General features: G+C 45.3%; 1 protein-coding gene across 2 annotated transcripts in view; it reads right to left on the bottom strand.

The window, feature by feature from the left end:
- The window catches only part of Rbm20 (RNA binding motif protein 20), a 193,436-nt gene extending 180,352 nt beyond the window's left edge, over positions 1 to 13,084 (bottom strand). For both annotated transcript variants that reach the window (XM_038316003.1, XM_038316011.1), the window contains exon 1: positions 12,882 to 13,084. In XM_038316003.1, the coding sequence (XP_038171931.1) occupies positions 12,882 to 13,084 (203 nt within the window). The remainder of the gene's footprint in view (positions 1 to 12,881) is intronic.
- Between the last annotated feature and the right edge of the window lie 2,399 nt (positions 13,085 to 15,483).

Here is a 15,483-nt window from a genome sequence, read left to right as displayed (position 1 = left end):
AATCCCAGCACTCGGAAGGCAGAGGCGGGCAGATCTCGGTGATTTCAAGGCCAGCCTGGTCCACAGAGTGAGTTCCAGGACATCCAGGATTGCTGCACAGAGAAACTGTCTAGAAAAAATGCCAAGCTTAGGTTTGCTCACAGCATTTAAACTGGGATGTGGACTCCACCTTACACCAAAGGGTAGAGCCTACAAAAAGAAAACAGAAATGGGAGAGAAAGAAAAAGAAAGCTTTAATCTGGATCACTGTTTATCTCAGATTAAATCTGACCTACTTGCAAGTTTATTTCAGCCATATTTTTCTAATATTTTTCTATAAATTATTTTGAAGATTTTTTAGAGATACGTATTTTTTATAAATTCTTTTGAAGTTTTTTTGTTTTTGTTTTGGGGGGGTATAGGGTCACAAAGTTGCACAAGATTCTCCATTCTAAGGTATGCTCCACCAGTAAATACTACTTTCTTAGCTCTCCTCTGAGTATTCCTATATAAAGCTGTGACTCGGTTTCCTTATCTGTAAAATGGGGTGAATAACAGTGTTTATTTCCCAGAACTGTTGTTGGACTTCAAACACATCCAGTACTCAGAGAAGAAGCCGGCCTGCAGGAGGCGCCCTGGGAGAGTGTTTCTGCTTCCTTTACTGCTGCTGTCCCCTTTCACAGAGGAGAACACTGAGGTCCGGGGCCAGTGGTGGCAATCCTGCACACAGAACTCACAGGCTCACTCCCTGTTCTTTTTTCACTACTCCCTACCCCATCCCCTCCCATTCGCGGTTTGTGTATGAAAACAAGCATTCCAAACCAGAACAGGCAAAAATAGACTGTAACTTAAATCTGAGAGACCTGAAGGGAGTGGTGCACAGCCAGCCCCTGACTCAGCCAGGGCAGGGCAAGTCACCAGCCATTTTTAAAGTCACCTTCATATAGTTATTTACAGAAAGGGGCTAAGAGTAAGGCAGGGGGAGTTGCCATGGGCCTGGGTGGCAAAGCGAGATGCTCGTTCACAGAGAAGAGAAAAGGGAATGAAAGGGAAGGGGAAATGAAAAAGAAGGAGAAAGAAATGTTCTCCACACGAGCCAAGACCTCCAAGAAGATACCGAAAAACACATTTCATAACCTAATGAAAATCACACTAGTGGCTTCCATTGGCACCAAACCTTGGATGAGTATCGCAAAGCTGCCCTGGTTGGCTAGTAAGACGGCTCAGCAGGCAAAGGCACCTACTGCCAGGCCTGGCAACCCAAGTTTCATCCCCAGAACCCACAGGGTGGAAAAAGAGAATCAACTCCAGCAAGCTGGCCCCTGACTTCCACATGTGTATATAGACACACATATTCAATCACAAAATCAGCCAATCAATCAATCAATAAAAGAGCTTCCTTGTGGGAAGTAAGGCCTATGAAGTAGTCAGATCTAGAAAACACCCAGGGCTCAAGACAGCACCTATGTTCTGTGAGCCTGAAACCATATCTTCCAAGCCATCTGATTTAGTCTGGATCCAAGCTCACCTATTCTAAAAAGAATACTTAATTATCTTTCTAATCCCACATATTTCACAGGCAGAATTTCTTCAAATATGGTCAAATTAGAAGATAAAACCAGGTCTGGAGGAATATCTCTAAGGTTAAGAACACATACGGCTCTTGCGGAGGACCCAGGTTTTGTTCCCAGCACAGGTCAGGCTGCTCACAACCACCCAAAACTCCAGCTACAGGGAATAATATAACACCCTCTTCTGGACTCCAAAGGAACCTGTACTTTCAGACACACATATATACACAAATAAATTAACAGTATAACAAACCTTTTTTGAAAATAACAAAACCACTAAAAGGTGTTGGAAAGCAGGATGTCGGCAGGACCTCATGGAATCGTCTCACAGATACTTGTCAGACAGACGTCGTCACCAAGATAACCACGCCAACAAACTTGGCTGAGCACCAATCACTTGGAGTGCACCTTTGCCATGTCTACCTCGGCGCTAGACATGAAGCCAGAGTGATATCCAGGTCATAGTCCAAGAAAGAAACAGGTAGTCTTGGCAGATAACATACATAAATGCATTTGTAAACCCAATGGAGGAGGGGTCCTAAGCCAGCTATAAGACAATTTTCTGAACATTTTCTGAACCTGGAGATGTAGCTCAATAGTAGATCATCTGCTTGGCATGTTCTAGGTCCTGGATTCAATCTCCAGCAACACGTGCACACACACACTCATGTACACACACTCACTCACACACACTCACTCAAACACTCAGACACACAATGTATTTTTTAGAAAGAAATATTTTATGAGACTAATTTCCTTAGATATGCTAATATGATTATGCAAGTACTTTCATATTTCGAGGGATGAAAGAAGAGAGAAACACATAATAGCAAACAAGAATGCAAATGTTCCCTCCAAAAGCAAACTACACTATAGCACGCTCAAATGCATGTCTTTGTTAAAACAAATTTGCAGCAGAGAGAGAGATGGGGTACCCCAAATGACAACAGGCATTCTTCCTGTCCCTGTGGAAGGGAGAAGTAAAATGTGTATTGCTCACTTTAAAAGCAAATATTTAGTATTATTTGATACATTATAGTGTCCCTTGTTGTGGGAACTCCTTCAGCCAATAGCCTTTAAGATACCAGCCCACTTTGGATGTGGTCTCATGTACTGTAAATGTAGAAGAAAAAAATGCATGGCCATTTTTTTCTGCTGGATTTGGTTTTAGCTCCCAGCACATGCAGAGGACTATGGATAGCTACCCTTACTGTGAGTTTATCCCCAAATGAATAAGCCTTTGTTATACTCCATTTCAGGCTATTATGGAACACTTTGATGCAAATTGGCACCCAATGTGGGGCAATCTGCTGTTGAAATAAAGGACCTGAGAACTGAGACCTCAATTTTCCCCTCTGGGGAAAGAAGACTCATTACAAAGAGTGACTGAAGCCCCTCTACAGAGATGAGGAGGGTAGCCTAAAGGTTTTGCTGCTGCTCACAAACTGGGATAGTTACTTAATAGTTACAATGCAGTTGGACTATCACCCACCATAGACACCTTTTCTTGTCCTTTGATTAGAACATATTTGAGGAAATTGTGATTTGACAAATTGTGTGTTTATTGTTAATTTACACACTAGAATTATGATATTTATCATTAATGTTTGTAACAACTTTAGTTCACGATAAGATGTTAATGATTAGAAAAAGATTAAGACTTGTCTAAGAGAAGATTGACACTGCCAATGAGTTCTTGGATTTAAAGATAAATTTAGATTTTGATACAGCTGAAAACTGTTAAGAAACACCCTAGACCAATTCAAAAGGGCATTCCCACTCCCTGGTGATCATGCACTCCTTTAATTAGGAGATACTGAAGTCATAGGAGCAAGTATATCACAAAGCATTATCTGCTTGCACATGATTATCTTGTTACTCTTAAACTCTCTTGACAAAACAATTGGCTCAAAGGCACAAAGCACCTAGAGATGGTGTCTCCCTTAACCCTTCGATTACAGAGGTCAGCAGTCAGAGATGGATATGATCCTTCCTGCCCCAGGCACCTAAGACATGGGCATGTATGATTAGAATGCATGTACTGGTAAGTCTGGAAAATGGAAGTGTCCACCTAAGGCAGACACAATCATCTGTCCTGTAGCGGAAGCTTAGGCTCTATTAAAATTAATAAAAAGGGAGGACTATGTGGAGGACCAAAAATGTGAGCCTATTTCCACCTTGTCTGAAGGTCGGAGAGTTCGAGCTTGGTCAAAGTTGTTGACAACAGGTGTGGCTACACATCCTGACCTAGGATGTGGTTACTCTGTCTTTTTGACATTAAGATGGCCCATATAGGTAGATCCTCTCCACCCTGGAAAATGGTCAGGATATTCAAGCATACTTACACCCCTTCTTTTGAAAGAGGAGGTTTGACCGTGGGAGTGGCTGCCTTCAGGATACTTGGTCTAGGGTGGGTTCACTGCCTTAACAACAGAATGTTTTTCTCATGGATTAATTGCTTGAAGACTCAAAGTTCTGAAGCAAGTAACTGTTCTAGCTGTCCTCTGTATGATGTTAAAGCAGTGTTTTGTCTTCTTCCCCCTGTTGTATTAGGGTATAAAAGTATATGGAAAATTAAATGCGGTGATTTCAGTGTCCACTGTAACTCCCTCCCAGTACCATCCTGTTTCTGCTTTATAATTTTCACTCACACCTTCATACTCTTTTCTTATTTTTCTGATCCCCATGTCCCCACCCTGGTAAGGAGCATACTTGTTAAACATGGCCCCCAACAGTCTCTCTTTACAGCCTAGCCTGAAGAGTGTTCCTGCATATGAAACGTATCAAGAAATTTAGGCCTCGCTATTAAGGACCTGGAATGAAGTAACACTGAAGCAAGTGGAGGAGAAAATGCACTGTCTGGCTTCTGCTTGCAAACATGAGATGCCCTGGAGAGACCCCACCTTGCCATACACAGAAAATCTACTCAGTGAGGAGGTAACACACCAAGAACGCTGCTCTTCTCGGTCAGGTGGGAGGGAGTAACAGCTGAGAATCATCAAATAAGGATTAAATCACAAATGGCTTTCATTTCTCTTTCCTTCACCACAGTAACAGAAGGGTTAGGGATTTGCACCCCGTGTGACCACTGCCTTACTGTGTGGCCTTTCATAATTCAATTGACTTCCCTGCTGTTTTTTAAGGGGGCATCATTACAGTGCATTTCCCAATTGCAATAGAATGCACTCGCTGAAGAAGAATGAAGTGGGAAAAAGGAAAAGAAAAACCGCAATTGTGTTGTCGAGAGCCAGAGCTACTGCTGCCATCTTTACGTACGCACTTGAGATTTTGTTCCCAGCCTTGTCAACACTGACCCACCTGACCCACACACAGTGTGGATTTGTTTGTTTGTTTTTGAGACAGGGTCTCACTGTGTAGCCCTGGCTGCCCTGGAAATCACTATGTAGACCAGGCTGGCCTCAAACTCAGAGATCCTCCTGCCTCTGCTTCCTGAATGCTGGGATTAAAGGTACACACCAGCATGCTCCTCTAGTTAATAACATATGGAACTCACTTTATATTAATAAATGCAAGACAATACTTTCATTCTGTTGTCTTATAAATTACATATGTATATATATATATATATATTTTAATGGAATTTATGTAAAAACATAATTTATGTTCCCAAAGAAGAAATATTTGGGCGGTTTCCAGTTTTTTCTCTTCTCAGCAATAATATTTTTGCTCATTCTATGCATACACATAAATCATATACCAAGATTTTGTTTGGTTAGTTGGTTTTTTCGAGACAGAGTCTCACTACACAGACCTGCCTTAGAACTCACTGCGTAGACCAGGCTGGCCTTGAACTCACAGAGATCCACCTACCTCCATCTGCCTCCTAAGTGCTGGGATTAAAGGCGTGTGCCACCGCATCCAGCTATTTCAACACCCTTTTTAAAGGTGTTTTTAAGACAAGCTAAAGCTTGTCTTCTCAGGCTGGGGAGACAGCTTAGCCGGCAAAGTGCTCGCCGCTAAAGCTTCAGGACTTAGTCCAGACTGCCAGTTCCTGTATTTAACAGAAGCAGAGCACACATCTGTAACCACAGCACTGGGAGCCGGGTTCAGAGAGCTAGTCCAGCTGACAGCACCTTCAGCTCCACGTTCAGTGAGAGATGGTGTCTCAAAACTAAGGTCGGGAGAGACTGAAGGAAACACCTGATGTTGACCTCAGGCCTCCACATATGTGGGCTCCCAAGCATACACCCCACACACACCCTTTCAAACATTAAAGTTTCTACATAGCTCTGCCCTCTGCTAGCTGATGGAAGACACGACTCCGGCTGAGGCACCCATGTCCTTTCTGAGACTGGGAACATTTCTCTGGTCTGTGGTTAGTGAGGTCACACAAAACCTGGGGATAATCATAATTTTGAGATAATCATAACCTCTACAAGATGAGCAATAGTTTTATCAGGTCGAGCGCTGCCTGGGTCTGGACAGCCTTGCAGCCGACTGACTGCACATCCCCACGGAGTGCTGGGGCTCAGCCCCTCTCCTCTGCCCTTGAGTTTACATCTGTACCAGGGAAACCAATGCCATTGCTGAACATAGTCCCACCTGCCTGTGTGAAATACCTCCAGTTCAGACAAAGTGTGAGCCCCTGGACCCCACCGCCCCCAAAGCTCAAAGATTCACTTTAATGTCTCTAAATCATTAACAAAATGTAAAATAATTTATTTGTAACCTACATTTTAAAGATTAAAGACAGCAGCTTTTAACCTCCTCCTTTCCACTAACATTGGCATTCTTCTGACTTTAAAGTATGTCACTGATGCAAATATTTCTGCAAATGCTGAGGAAAGGATCTCTTCCCATGCTGTTGTTTGTCTCACAGATTATGTGCCTATGCTCACAGCTAAACCTTAGCCAAAGTGGGACGAACTCCTTGTCAGATGCTGGACTGGGCTGCTAGGAAGGGAATCTACAGTAATAATGATCTCTCAGCAATATTTTCCACTGAATCTGGTCAGGACAGAGCTGTCCTTCATCTCTGATCCCCAGAGAGGCTGGATTAGGAAGGTTAATTGGCTTCTCCAGGTCACCTACTCCCAGGTCAGGGTTTTTCTTCCTCTCTGACCTTTGACAGAAACCCAATAGTTAATTTGAGCAAAAATGCTCATTTTATACTCAGTGGTGTCAGGTTGATCTTAAGTCAATCTGCTTAGTGCTAAACTAAAAATAAATAACCCCTCCTAAAAAGAGAAATTTAAAGAAAAAATACAGAGAGAGAGAGACAGAGAGAGAGAAAGACCCACACACACACACATGCATATTTTCTTTTTTTTTTTTTTTTCTTTTTTCTTTTTTTGGTTTTTCGAGACAGGGTTTCTCTGCAGCTTTTTTAGAGCCTGTCCTGGAACTAGCTCTTGTAGACCAGGCTGGCCTCGAACTCACAGAGATCCGCCTGCCTCTGCCTCCCGAGTGCTGGGATTAAAGGCGTGCGCCACCACCGCCCGGCCACATGCATATTTTCTATTCCAATCACTGGAGGTCAGGCTCAAAAGTGAGTCTCATGAGCGGGGATATGGTGATACATGGTTTAGAATCTCAGCACTCAGGAGGTAGAAGCCAGGGGGTCAGGAGTTCAAGGCCAGACTTGGCTATAGAGTAAGTTTGGGGGTACCCTAAGCAACATAGTATCTTGTTTGTTTGTTTGTTTGTTTAAAAAGGCTGAGTTAACTTAGGAAATTCAGGACCATATTTAGGAACCATTCTGCAGAGAAGGCACAATGCTGAAAAGCATTTGTACTGTCTAGGTAGCCTTGAGTAGAGTCTTCTCAGAAAGTGGCAACTAAGAGCTGACGGGTGAAATGTGATCCCGAGAAAGCAGGTGCAAAAAAAAGTCAGAAGCAAATGGTCCTGGTACATCCTTAACTCAAATACCCACATTAAAGAGGGGAAAGTGGCGTGAAAGCGGTCTTGATGGAATAACGACACCCCCGAACACATGCATGACCCCCAGCTTTGGTGTCTGAACATATGGAAAGATTTATTCTGCAAACTGAGCTGCGAGTTATTAACACGTCCTTATGCAAGGCGCCTCGCTGCTCCCTTCTTACCCATAAAGCACATTTAGCATCAGTATGTGCCAACACCCCGCAGGTCTGCTGTCGGCAAGATGGAAACACGCCTTGTAAACCATCAGGGGACCTCTCTTGTAAAATCCAGCAGTAGCTGTGGCAGTTGGGGAAGGCTTTATGTGTTAGGTATTTGTAAAGTATCTGAAACACAGGAAGAAAACGTGTGTGGAGGGGGTGTCCTTCTCTTCAACCACCTCCTCAAATGGCAGGGGATGACGGCAGTCTCCAAACTAGCCATGTCAAAGACTGAAACTTCCCTAGCACCCCAGTTGGGTAAAATGTAAAAAATGACCACCCACTGAGCCAGTCCGGCTCAGCCCACCAGTAGGCTGGAAATCCAGTGTGCATTCCAGATTCAAAAATGTGCTTCTTAATTAAAATCAGGAAGTCCCTGCCGGTGACAGGTGGGAACAGGCCACATGAAGCATGGTGGCATATTTGGTACCATGATCACCCCTGTTCATTAACTAGGGGAGGAAATGCCACATGCTGTTTCCAGCTGACTGCTCATTATCGTCTTTGCTCTAATCCTGCATTGTGGATCATTTTACTTTCGGGGAAAACTTCTCATCACTCAGATTCTTCCAGCAGCCCCTTACACCCGAAATGGAGCCATAGAAACTTTCTTAAAAATCTACAAAATAACAACAGTCAGGCCAACCCAGCTAGATCACCACAGGAGGGGAAACAAAACCCCAGTTCTACAGTAGCCCTTGCCTAGGGTCTGGCTTGCAAATTTCCCACACCACTGGCCCAGGCTTCTCCTAGCTTTAGTGTTCATAGTCAGGGTAGCTCCTTTTAATTCCTATCTCTTGATGACATCCAACGGATTACCAGCATTTTTGTGTATTTGTGTTATCAAAGCTGGAAATGTCAATCATATTGGTTTATTTGCTTGGGGACTGGCCATGTGGCCAGAGAAGAAGAACCCATTTAAACTACCATCAAGAACCTTACAGCCACAAGAAAAATAAATCAGGGGAGAGAGAGAAACTGGATAATGTAGGATCATTTGCCATGTTGGCTGAGAACCCCTAATTCTAGACTATTAGGGTAGGTGAAGAGATTTTAACCAGCCAGAGTTCACTTCCAATTGACAGAAGCCCCTGTTAAATCGTTTTATAAACTTCTAAAGTGATAAAAATGATGAAGTGGATAGAAGAATAAAAGGCAAAAATCAAGTTTTCCTGCTTCCCCCCCCCACCCAGACGGGCATTTGAGCAGCCAGTGTGTGCCATATGTACAATTCTTTACCGTGACCAATGGAAATCCTGGTCTGTTTCATAATACTGATCGCTTAGGCAATGTGAGAAAAACTAAGAACTGCACAGCCTCCCTGTTATCTAGAAGCACTTATGGGGGAGGGGGCTTTCCAGTAAAATTTCATTTAAAAGCAATCCCTTGAAGAGGCTGTCTGGAGAAGCAGGGACTCCAAGGTGCTAACTCAGCCTTTGCTCTCTCGCCCCTGCCTGTGCTGACTTAATCCTCACAGATGTTTTTCCTGCCAAATACTTGTCTTCCATGTAGTCTAAGACGGTGTTTAAAATTTCCAGAATTCCTTCTACAAGTGTATTGCGATTCCCCCTAGAAAATGAGCTCACATGGATGCTAGAAACTGCCACAGGTGTTAGCAATTCCACCCTCTTTCCAGAAAAGGACCCAATACGTCCGAGGTAATAACCCTTTTTAACAAATTCTTAATTTCTCCCCTGATTGTAGACAGAATTATCAGCGTGCCCATCAAAGTGGATGGCTATCACATAAGGTTACACATCATGTATCGCTAAACGTTACATGGAGCTCCCTTGAAATGGAGGCTGTCTATTATCTGCTATTGCAGAGGCTACTTGTAACGTTTTCTATTCTGAGTTCTTAGCCTTGGAACACAGAGAACAGCAGACCAGTGCTAGGCAGACACCAAAGTGGAATTCAAGGCTGGACCCCGTCTTCATAAAGCAACACTCCCATGCTGGCGACACCAGCTATCAAAGGCTAAGCCGGTTGTTTTTGATTCCCTTGTGAAAGTGGCCTGGAAAGCAGAAAGTAGCTCATCCATGGTCGGATACACATTAATAAGAAAATCTTGCAACAAGTCAAATAATTTAGGAAAACTGCCTTTGTGATTTACTTGATAAAATTATGTGCGTTTGGTATGTTTCCTTTTACTTAGACGTAGCTCTTGCAATCCCATCTGTCCACTGGAGTCCACATGTTATACAACTGCAGCTCTGTCCTTGCTCTGATAGACGTTTAAAGATTTGTAATCTAAAATTTAAATGTCTGTTGTCCATCAATGTTTACAATGTCTTATAAATCAAAGATTATCTTCAATTTTAAAGCACACAATTAAAATAAATTTTGGACGTAAGCTAGCAACAAGCATCAACATTTGAGAATATAAATCCCGATAAAAACATTCACCAAAAACCACCGTTTTCTTCTGCTGACATGAAAAATAAATCCATGTCTTTTTTTTTTTTTAGTCTTCAAATTATTTTGATTTCCTAAAGTCATCCCAAATCTTTTTTAAGGTATTTTTATTTTTGTTTTCCAATGGTCTTAGATAGTGCTTTCTGTAATACAATGGCAGTTCCACATTGACCAACGTGCAGGATTGACATTTAAAACAAGAATGTCCCCAGATCCTAGTTATGTGTGATTGTAAACTGCCTGATAGATTATAACGCTTCTCACATCAGGGACAGACAGGAACAACAAGGGCATGGTTGTTACCCAACTAAAGTTAAGAACACACAGCAAGAGAACCGTGTACACCTAGTTACAACAGAAGGACTCCACAGACAAACTGGGACGCAACCTCCCCAAGTGGCCAGAGACTCCAGCAAAACAAACAACCGTGGAGCCTGTCATTCATCATCAGATCCCAAGTGTTGCTTTAGTTAAGTGCGGCTCTAAAACCCAACATAAAGCATAAGAACAAAACCTGTTTTCATCTTCTCCACGGTTTTACCAACGTGATTGGCCTCGTTCAAAATGAAAACCATTGCTAATCAACCAACGCAGACCTGAAAGGTGAAAAGATTCCCGTCATCCCTAAACGCCACGCAGCCTCAGGATTGTTGTCTCCCTCATTTTGGAAGAGAGTGGAACTTAGGGAAGACTTAATGACCTCACTGAACTAACTACAAAAACTAAAAGATTCACTTAGTTCACAAATGCCTCTATGTCCGAGGGCAGACAACTCGTTTTCGACAAAGGCAGGCAATCCGCTACCTCTTCTCAAAGATGGTTGGTGCAGACAGCGCCTCAGAACAGCTCAAAAATGGTTGCTCAGATTAAATTATGCAAACGTAGTTTCAAAATAGCCCACTCAGGTTTCAGCGCATTGCAGATAGGCCTGCAAAGCTCTCGCCGTGTGGCGCACGGTTCCAGCGGAATTTCTGTGGGCACAGCGGGGCACGCAAACCCCAAATCATCCCTATAAAGAAAAGCACTGAAATCTAAGAGCACGAACATCAAATCCCACGGGCACATCCACCCGCCTTGGACCTTGTCCCTGAACACAGATCTGTCACCAGGTCATGGGTACTCCATGCTGGCCTACAAGAGAAGGGGCCATCTTTGAAAGGTTCCCTCTTGTCTTTCAAAAACAACATATTCCAGAGATAGCATTTTCCAAATGGGGGAATAAATGTATGATATACATTATCGACTACATGAAGGAACTGCAGTGTATGTTAAATTATCCATTTCTACAGTTGGCTTTATTTTCTCTACCTGGCAATACTTCAAACAGCCATCTATGAAGTTGTTCCCCTACCCCGGGGGAATAAAAAGTTCTGAGTTTTTATCTTCTTCAAACTGAGGGGAAATGCAGGCTGATTTCAGTATACAAGTCACTGGCTCATGGAGAAAGTTGTTTCAAATTCATAACCGATCAACTTGGAGGTTTTAGGAAGTAAACTTTAGATTTAAACAGTTTTTCTCTGTTGATTTGTATTTATGTCGAGGACTGGGTTGAAACTTGAAATGAAAGAAAATCTTCAGTTCAAGAGTCATAGAAACTGCCGGTCCTCTTAGGATCTGGTGAAACGCTTTGCAAAACAAGGGGAAAGAACAACATTAGGAAATATTTTCACTTGGAGAAAAGTTGCAGACTGCAAGCCTGAAAGTCATGTGAAATATCCACGTTGAAGGTCCAAAGCTTCCTAAGCAAAACAGGACTTTAGGAGGACCTGACCAGCCGACAGATGGGGAACCCTTTTGTCCTGAAACGGGACTCCACCGTTATTAATGGCAAACTTGGATTTTTATTCTTTCTCTTATGTAACTCGGTTTTTAAATTCATTCATATTTGCCTCCATTTAGATTTCCACGTTTGTTGTTCCTCTTAGTGCATCACAGTGAGTTTACATAATTCCCAACATCAGCAGAGCCAGTCTAAAAAACTTCGGCTCCCCATGTAGGTTTTCCTGAATTTACATGTATTTAGTACCCGCTCGCTTTGTGGAAGCACTCTTTCTTAAACTGTTTTTCAGAACTTTGTCACAGGCTGACCAAACCTTAAACAAAATAATAATCCAACATTCTAGGCCTGAAACTGTCAAAAACAAAACTTTTAAGGAATGGAGGAAACAGAACACCAGCGTCTTATTTCACACTCGCCAGACAGGCTAAGGGGTTTTCTGGAACCCCTTGACCACCCAGCCTATGGGTGGACGAGGAAAATTCTAAACCTAAACGACAAGGTTCGCCCTGTAACGAGCGGCTGAGAACTCTTTGCAGGGGCCATGCCCTTAGGTAAAGCCAAGCGCTCTGCTCCGCTCCGTTTACAGGCCTCCTCTCCCTTTTGCCCCAAAGTCTCTAGCTGTCTCCACTAAAGGTGGTTTTGTCCTCAGTGGCGACATCTCGCACACTCTCGCTAGGAGCGCACTCTCATGCTCGACATTCCAGTGGTCTCTAAGGACCAGAAGGATGAAAGATAGTCTCTGGGCCATTTTCCCCAACTTTGAGCTTATTTAGTTAAAAAGATCCGGTAACATTCCAAAGAGAAGAAAAGAGAACATACAGAAAAACAAAAATTATTTCCCCCGAATAACTTACTGTCTTCTATTCAATTTCACCAGCAAGCCAAAATGACACCGACCCTGTCTAGAGGACCAACAACACTTCAAACACAGAGGGGCGGGCAAAGTTTAGCAGGAAATGAAAAATGAAGCCACAAAAGGGGACCCTTGGGGTGTGTCCCAGGCGTACCCAGGCCCCGCTCCCTTCTTCCTCTTACTTTTGGATGATCTGGGGCAGACTGGACTGAGGCTGCGGCGGTGGCGGTGGCGGTGGCGGTGGCGGTGGCGGCAGGGGCTGCATCCCTCGCTGGCCCTGGGGCACAGGGGCGCCCTGAATACTAGGCACAACGCAGGCATCTCTGTCGGGTTGCTCCGGACCGCTGGGATCCGCGTCCTGGCTCATGGCTGCTGCCAGTACCATGCGCGGCGCGGCGACACCGGCCGGGGCTCGCAGCGAGAGAGCGCACGGGAGGGGCGGTACCGGAGCACAGGCGCTCCCTGGCCGGGGTCCTTGTGCCCAGTCCCCTTGTCCTTCTCGGTGGCGCGGGGAGGAGACGCGAGGGACGGGGAGGAGACAGTCCCCGCGGCGCCGCCTCCTCCTCCTCCCGCCGCTCCCGCTGGTGCGGCTACCGAGGGGGGTGGAGGACAGGGACAGGGGGCGTCTCCGGGCCCACGGGAGCCGAGGGGAGTCCAGGAACTGCAGCGCTCAGGGTGATCGAAACAGCTCCGCCTGGCTACCCGAGGCTCAGTGAGCTGGAACGCCGCTCAGCCGGCCAGTCACCGCGAGCCCTCCGGGGTGGCCAGCCAGGAGCTCCGCAGCGCGACACCCGCATAAGAGGGTGGCACGCCCGCCCGCTAGTCACCCTCGGCTCGCCCTGTCGCTTCTTCCGGAGCTCACAGCCTGACCGGCACCGGCTGAGCCCCGCGATCATCGCCAGCGCGAAGCGCTCCCCAGGCATGACATCCATCTGCGGCTGGAGCACCGCCGGTGCCACTTGGAGGGACCCGACCCCGTCACATTCTTCCCTGGGTGGATGGGTGGGACAGCAATCTCGGAGCTCAGATTATCAGACCCAGAAGTTCCAAGCTGTCGCTTCGGGGGTCCCAGAGGCAGCCGGTGAGGTTGTGGTGGGTTCATTTCTTTTTCCTTTTCACTTCCTGAACCACCCTCCCCACCATGAGAACAAAAACAAAACCAGACAGACATTTCATTCGTGTTTATTGGCTCCGTCGAAATTTAAAGGATGAGAAGGACAGAGTTCACCAGCTCTGCTCACTGCCCCGAGCCCGCCTGCGCCAGACACCTGTGTGCACCAGGGTCGCAGCTGTGCACACCCACAGAGTGAGGCTTTGAAGACAGGGCAGCTGCAGACGCAGATTAACATGCGTGGAGGAAACACCTGGTCCAGCAGTCCCTAGTACCTGAGCAAAGGCCGGGGTGTGGATGCCCCGGAGCTCCTTCTGGGCCGTGCGGTTCCCCCGTGTTCCAGACATGGATGCGGGCAGCCAAGCTCCTCTCCCGTGTTTCACAAGCCAGAGGGCATCGAGCTGTCCCCACGACCTTAAGTCCTGTCTCCCCACTGCACACACCGGGAAACTGTAAAGACAGCTTCTTGCAAACCTGACAATTACTTGAATTCTCTCTGAAAGATGATTTTTCCCCTCCCTCCTGGCTCTTCCTCAATTTCCCTACCTACCCTAGGAAACTGCCTACTTCTGCAGCTACATAGGCGAGCTCTCTCTCTCTCTCTCTCTCTCTCTCTCTCTCTCATAAAAACTTAAGTTCTCAATTAGTATTTCTTCTTCTTCTTTTTCTTCTTCTTCTTCTTCTTCTTCTTCTTCTTCTTCTTCTTCTTCTTCTTCTTCTTCTTCTTCTTTTATTTTTTATTTTATTTTTGAGACAGGGTTTCTCTGTGCAACAGCCCTGGTTATCCTGAAACTCACTCTGTAGACCAGGCTGGCCTCGAACTCACAGAGATCCACCTGCCACTGCCTGGCGTCTGGTATTTTTATTCTTAAACATCATATCATTCACAATTCACACCGCTAAGGGAGGGGGACCTCTCAAGTAAACATGACTTGCTTGCTGGTCCCTCTGACAAGCCAAGAGCAGGAAGTCTTGTCCAGTTTTCTGTGATTGGTTTCTTTCTCTGAACCCTTGACTGGGCTTCCAAACACTCCATCTTAATCCTCCCTGCTCCACAGAACACACACACATTCCCTTGGCCCTGGAGGGAAATAAACTAAAACTAACACTGCAGCTCTTCCCAAAACGAGGGTGAATGAAGTCTTCCCAACGTTCCCACTGAAATGCCTGCCAGACAATCCTCCAAAAGTTCTGGAAGGGCGTTGCAGTCGTGGAGACAGACCTGCTTGTGGGTGGAAAGGCGTCCTCTCTGAGGGTTAGCTAGCAAAAGCTAAGTAAACTAGGAGTTAGGAGACTCTGGTTCCAAGTTACGGGGAGAGGTAGCAATACTGTTTGTGGCACGCAGGAGGAGTGAGGGCCACGGTATTTTACAGGTGTGGTTCTACAGTCCAATCTTAGCTGACTTGAACGAGGTATTTTTAAAAACCCAGGAAAGTGAGCGAGTGGAAGCCACACCCGTGCTGTTATTAAGGATTTAATAATGTGGAATTGTATGGACTCCTCCCTAGGGGAATGAGTGGAGAGAGATTGGGGGAGGGGTTGAATAAGTGCAGACCCTGGCAACAGAGCAAAGGGACATTGAACATTCACTGGAATTTTCTTGCTTCTTTTCTGTGAGTTGGGGGGAGGGGGAGACCATGATCCACAGGCATTTTTCCCCTGAAATCCTATTT

The sequence above is a fragment of the Arvicola amphibius genome, chromosome 1, assembly GCF_903992535.2.
Source record: "Arvicola amphibius chromosome 1, mArvAmp1.2, whole genome shotgun sequence".
NCBI lineage: Eukaryota > Metazoa > Chordata > Mammalia > Rodentia > Cricetidae > Arvicola > Arvicola amphibius.
Note: the sequence above shows the minus strand (reverse complement) of the source record. Positions and strands in the feature narration are given on the sequence as shown.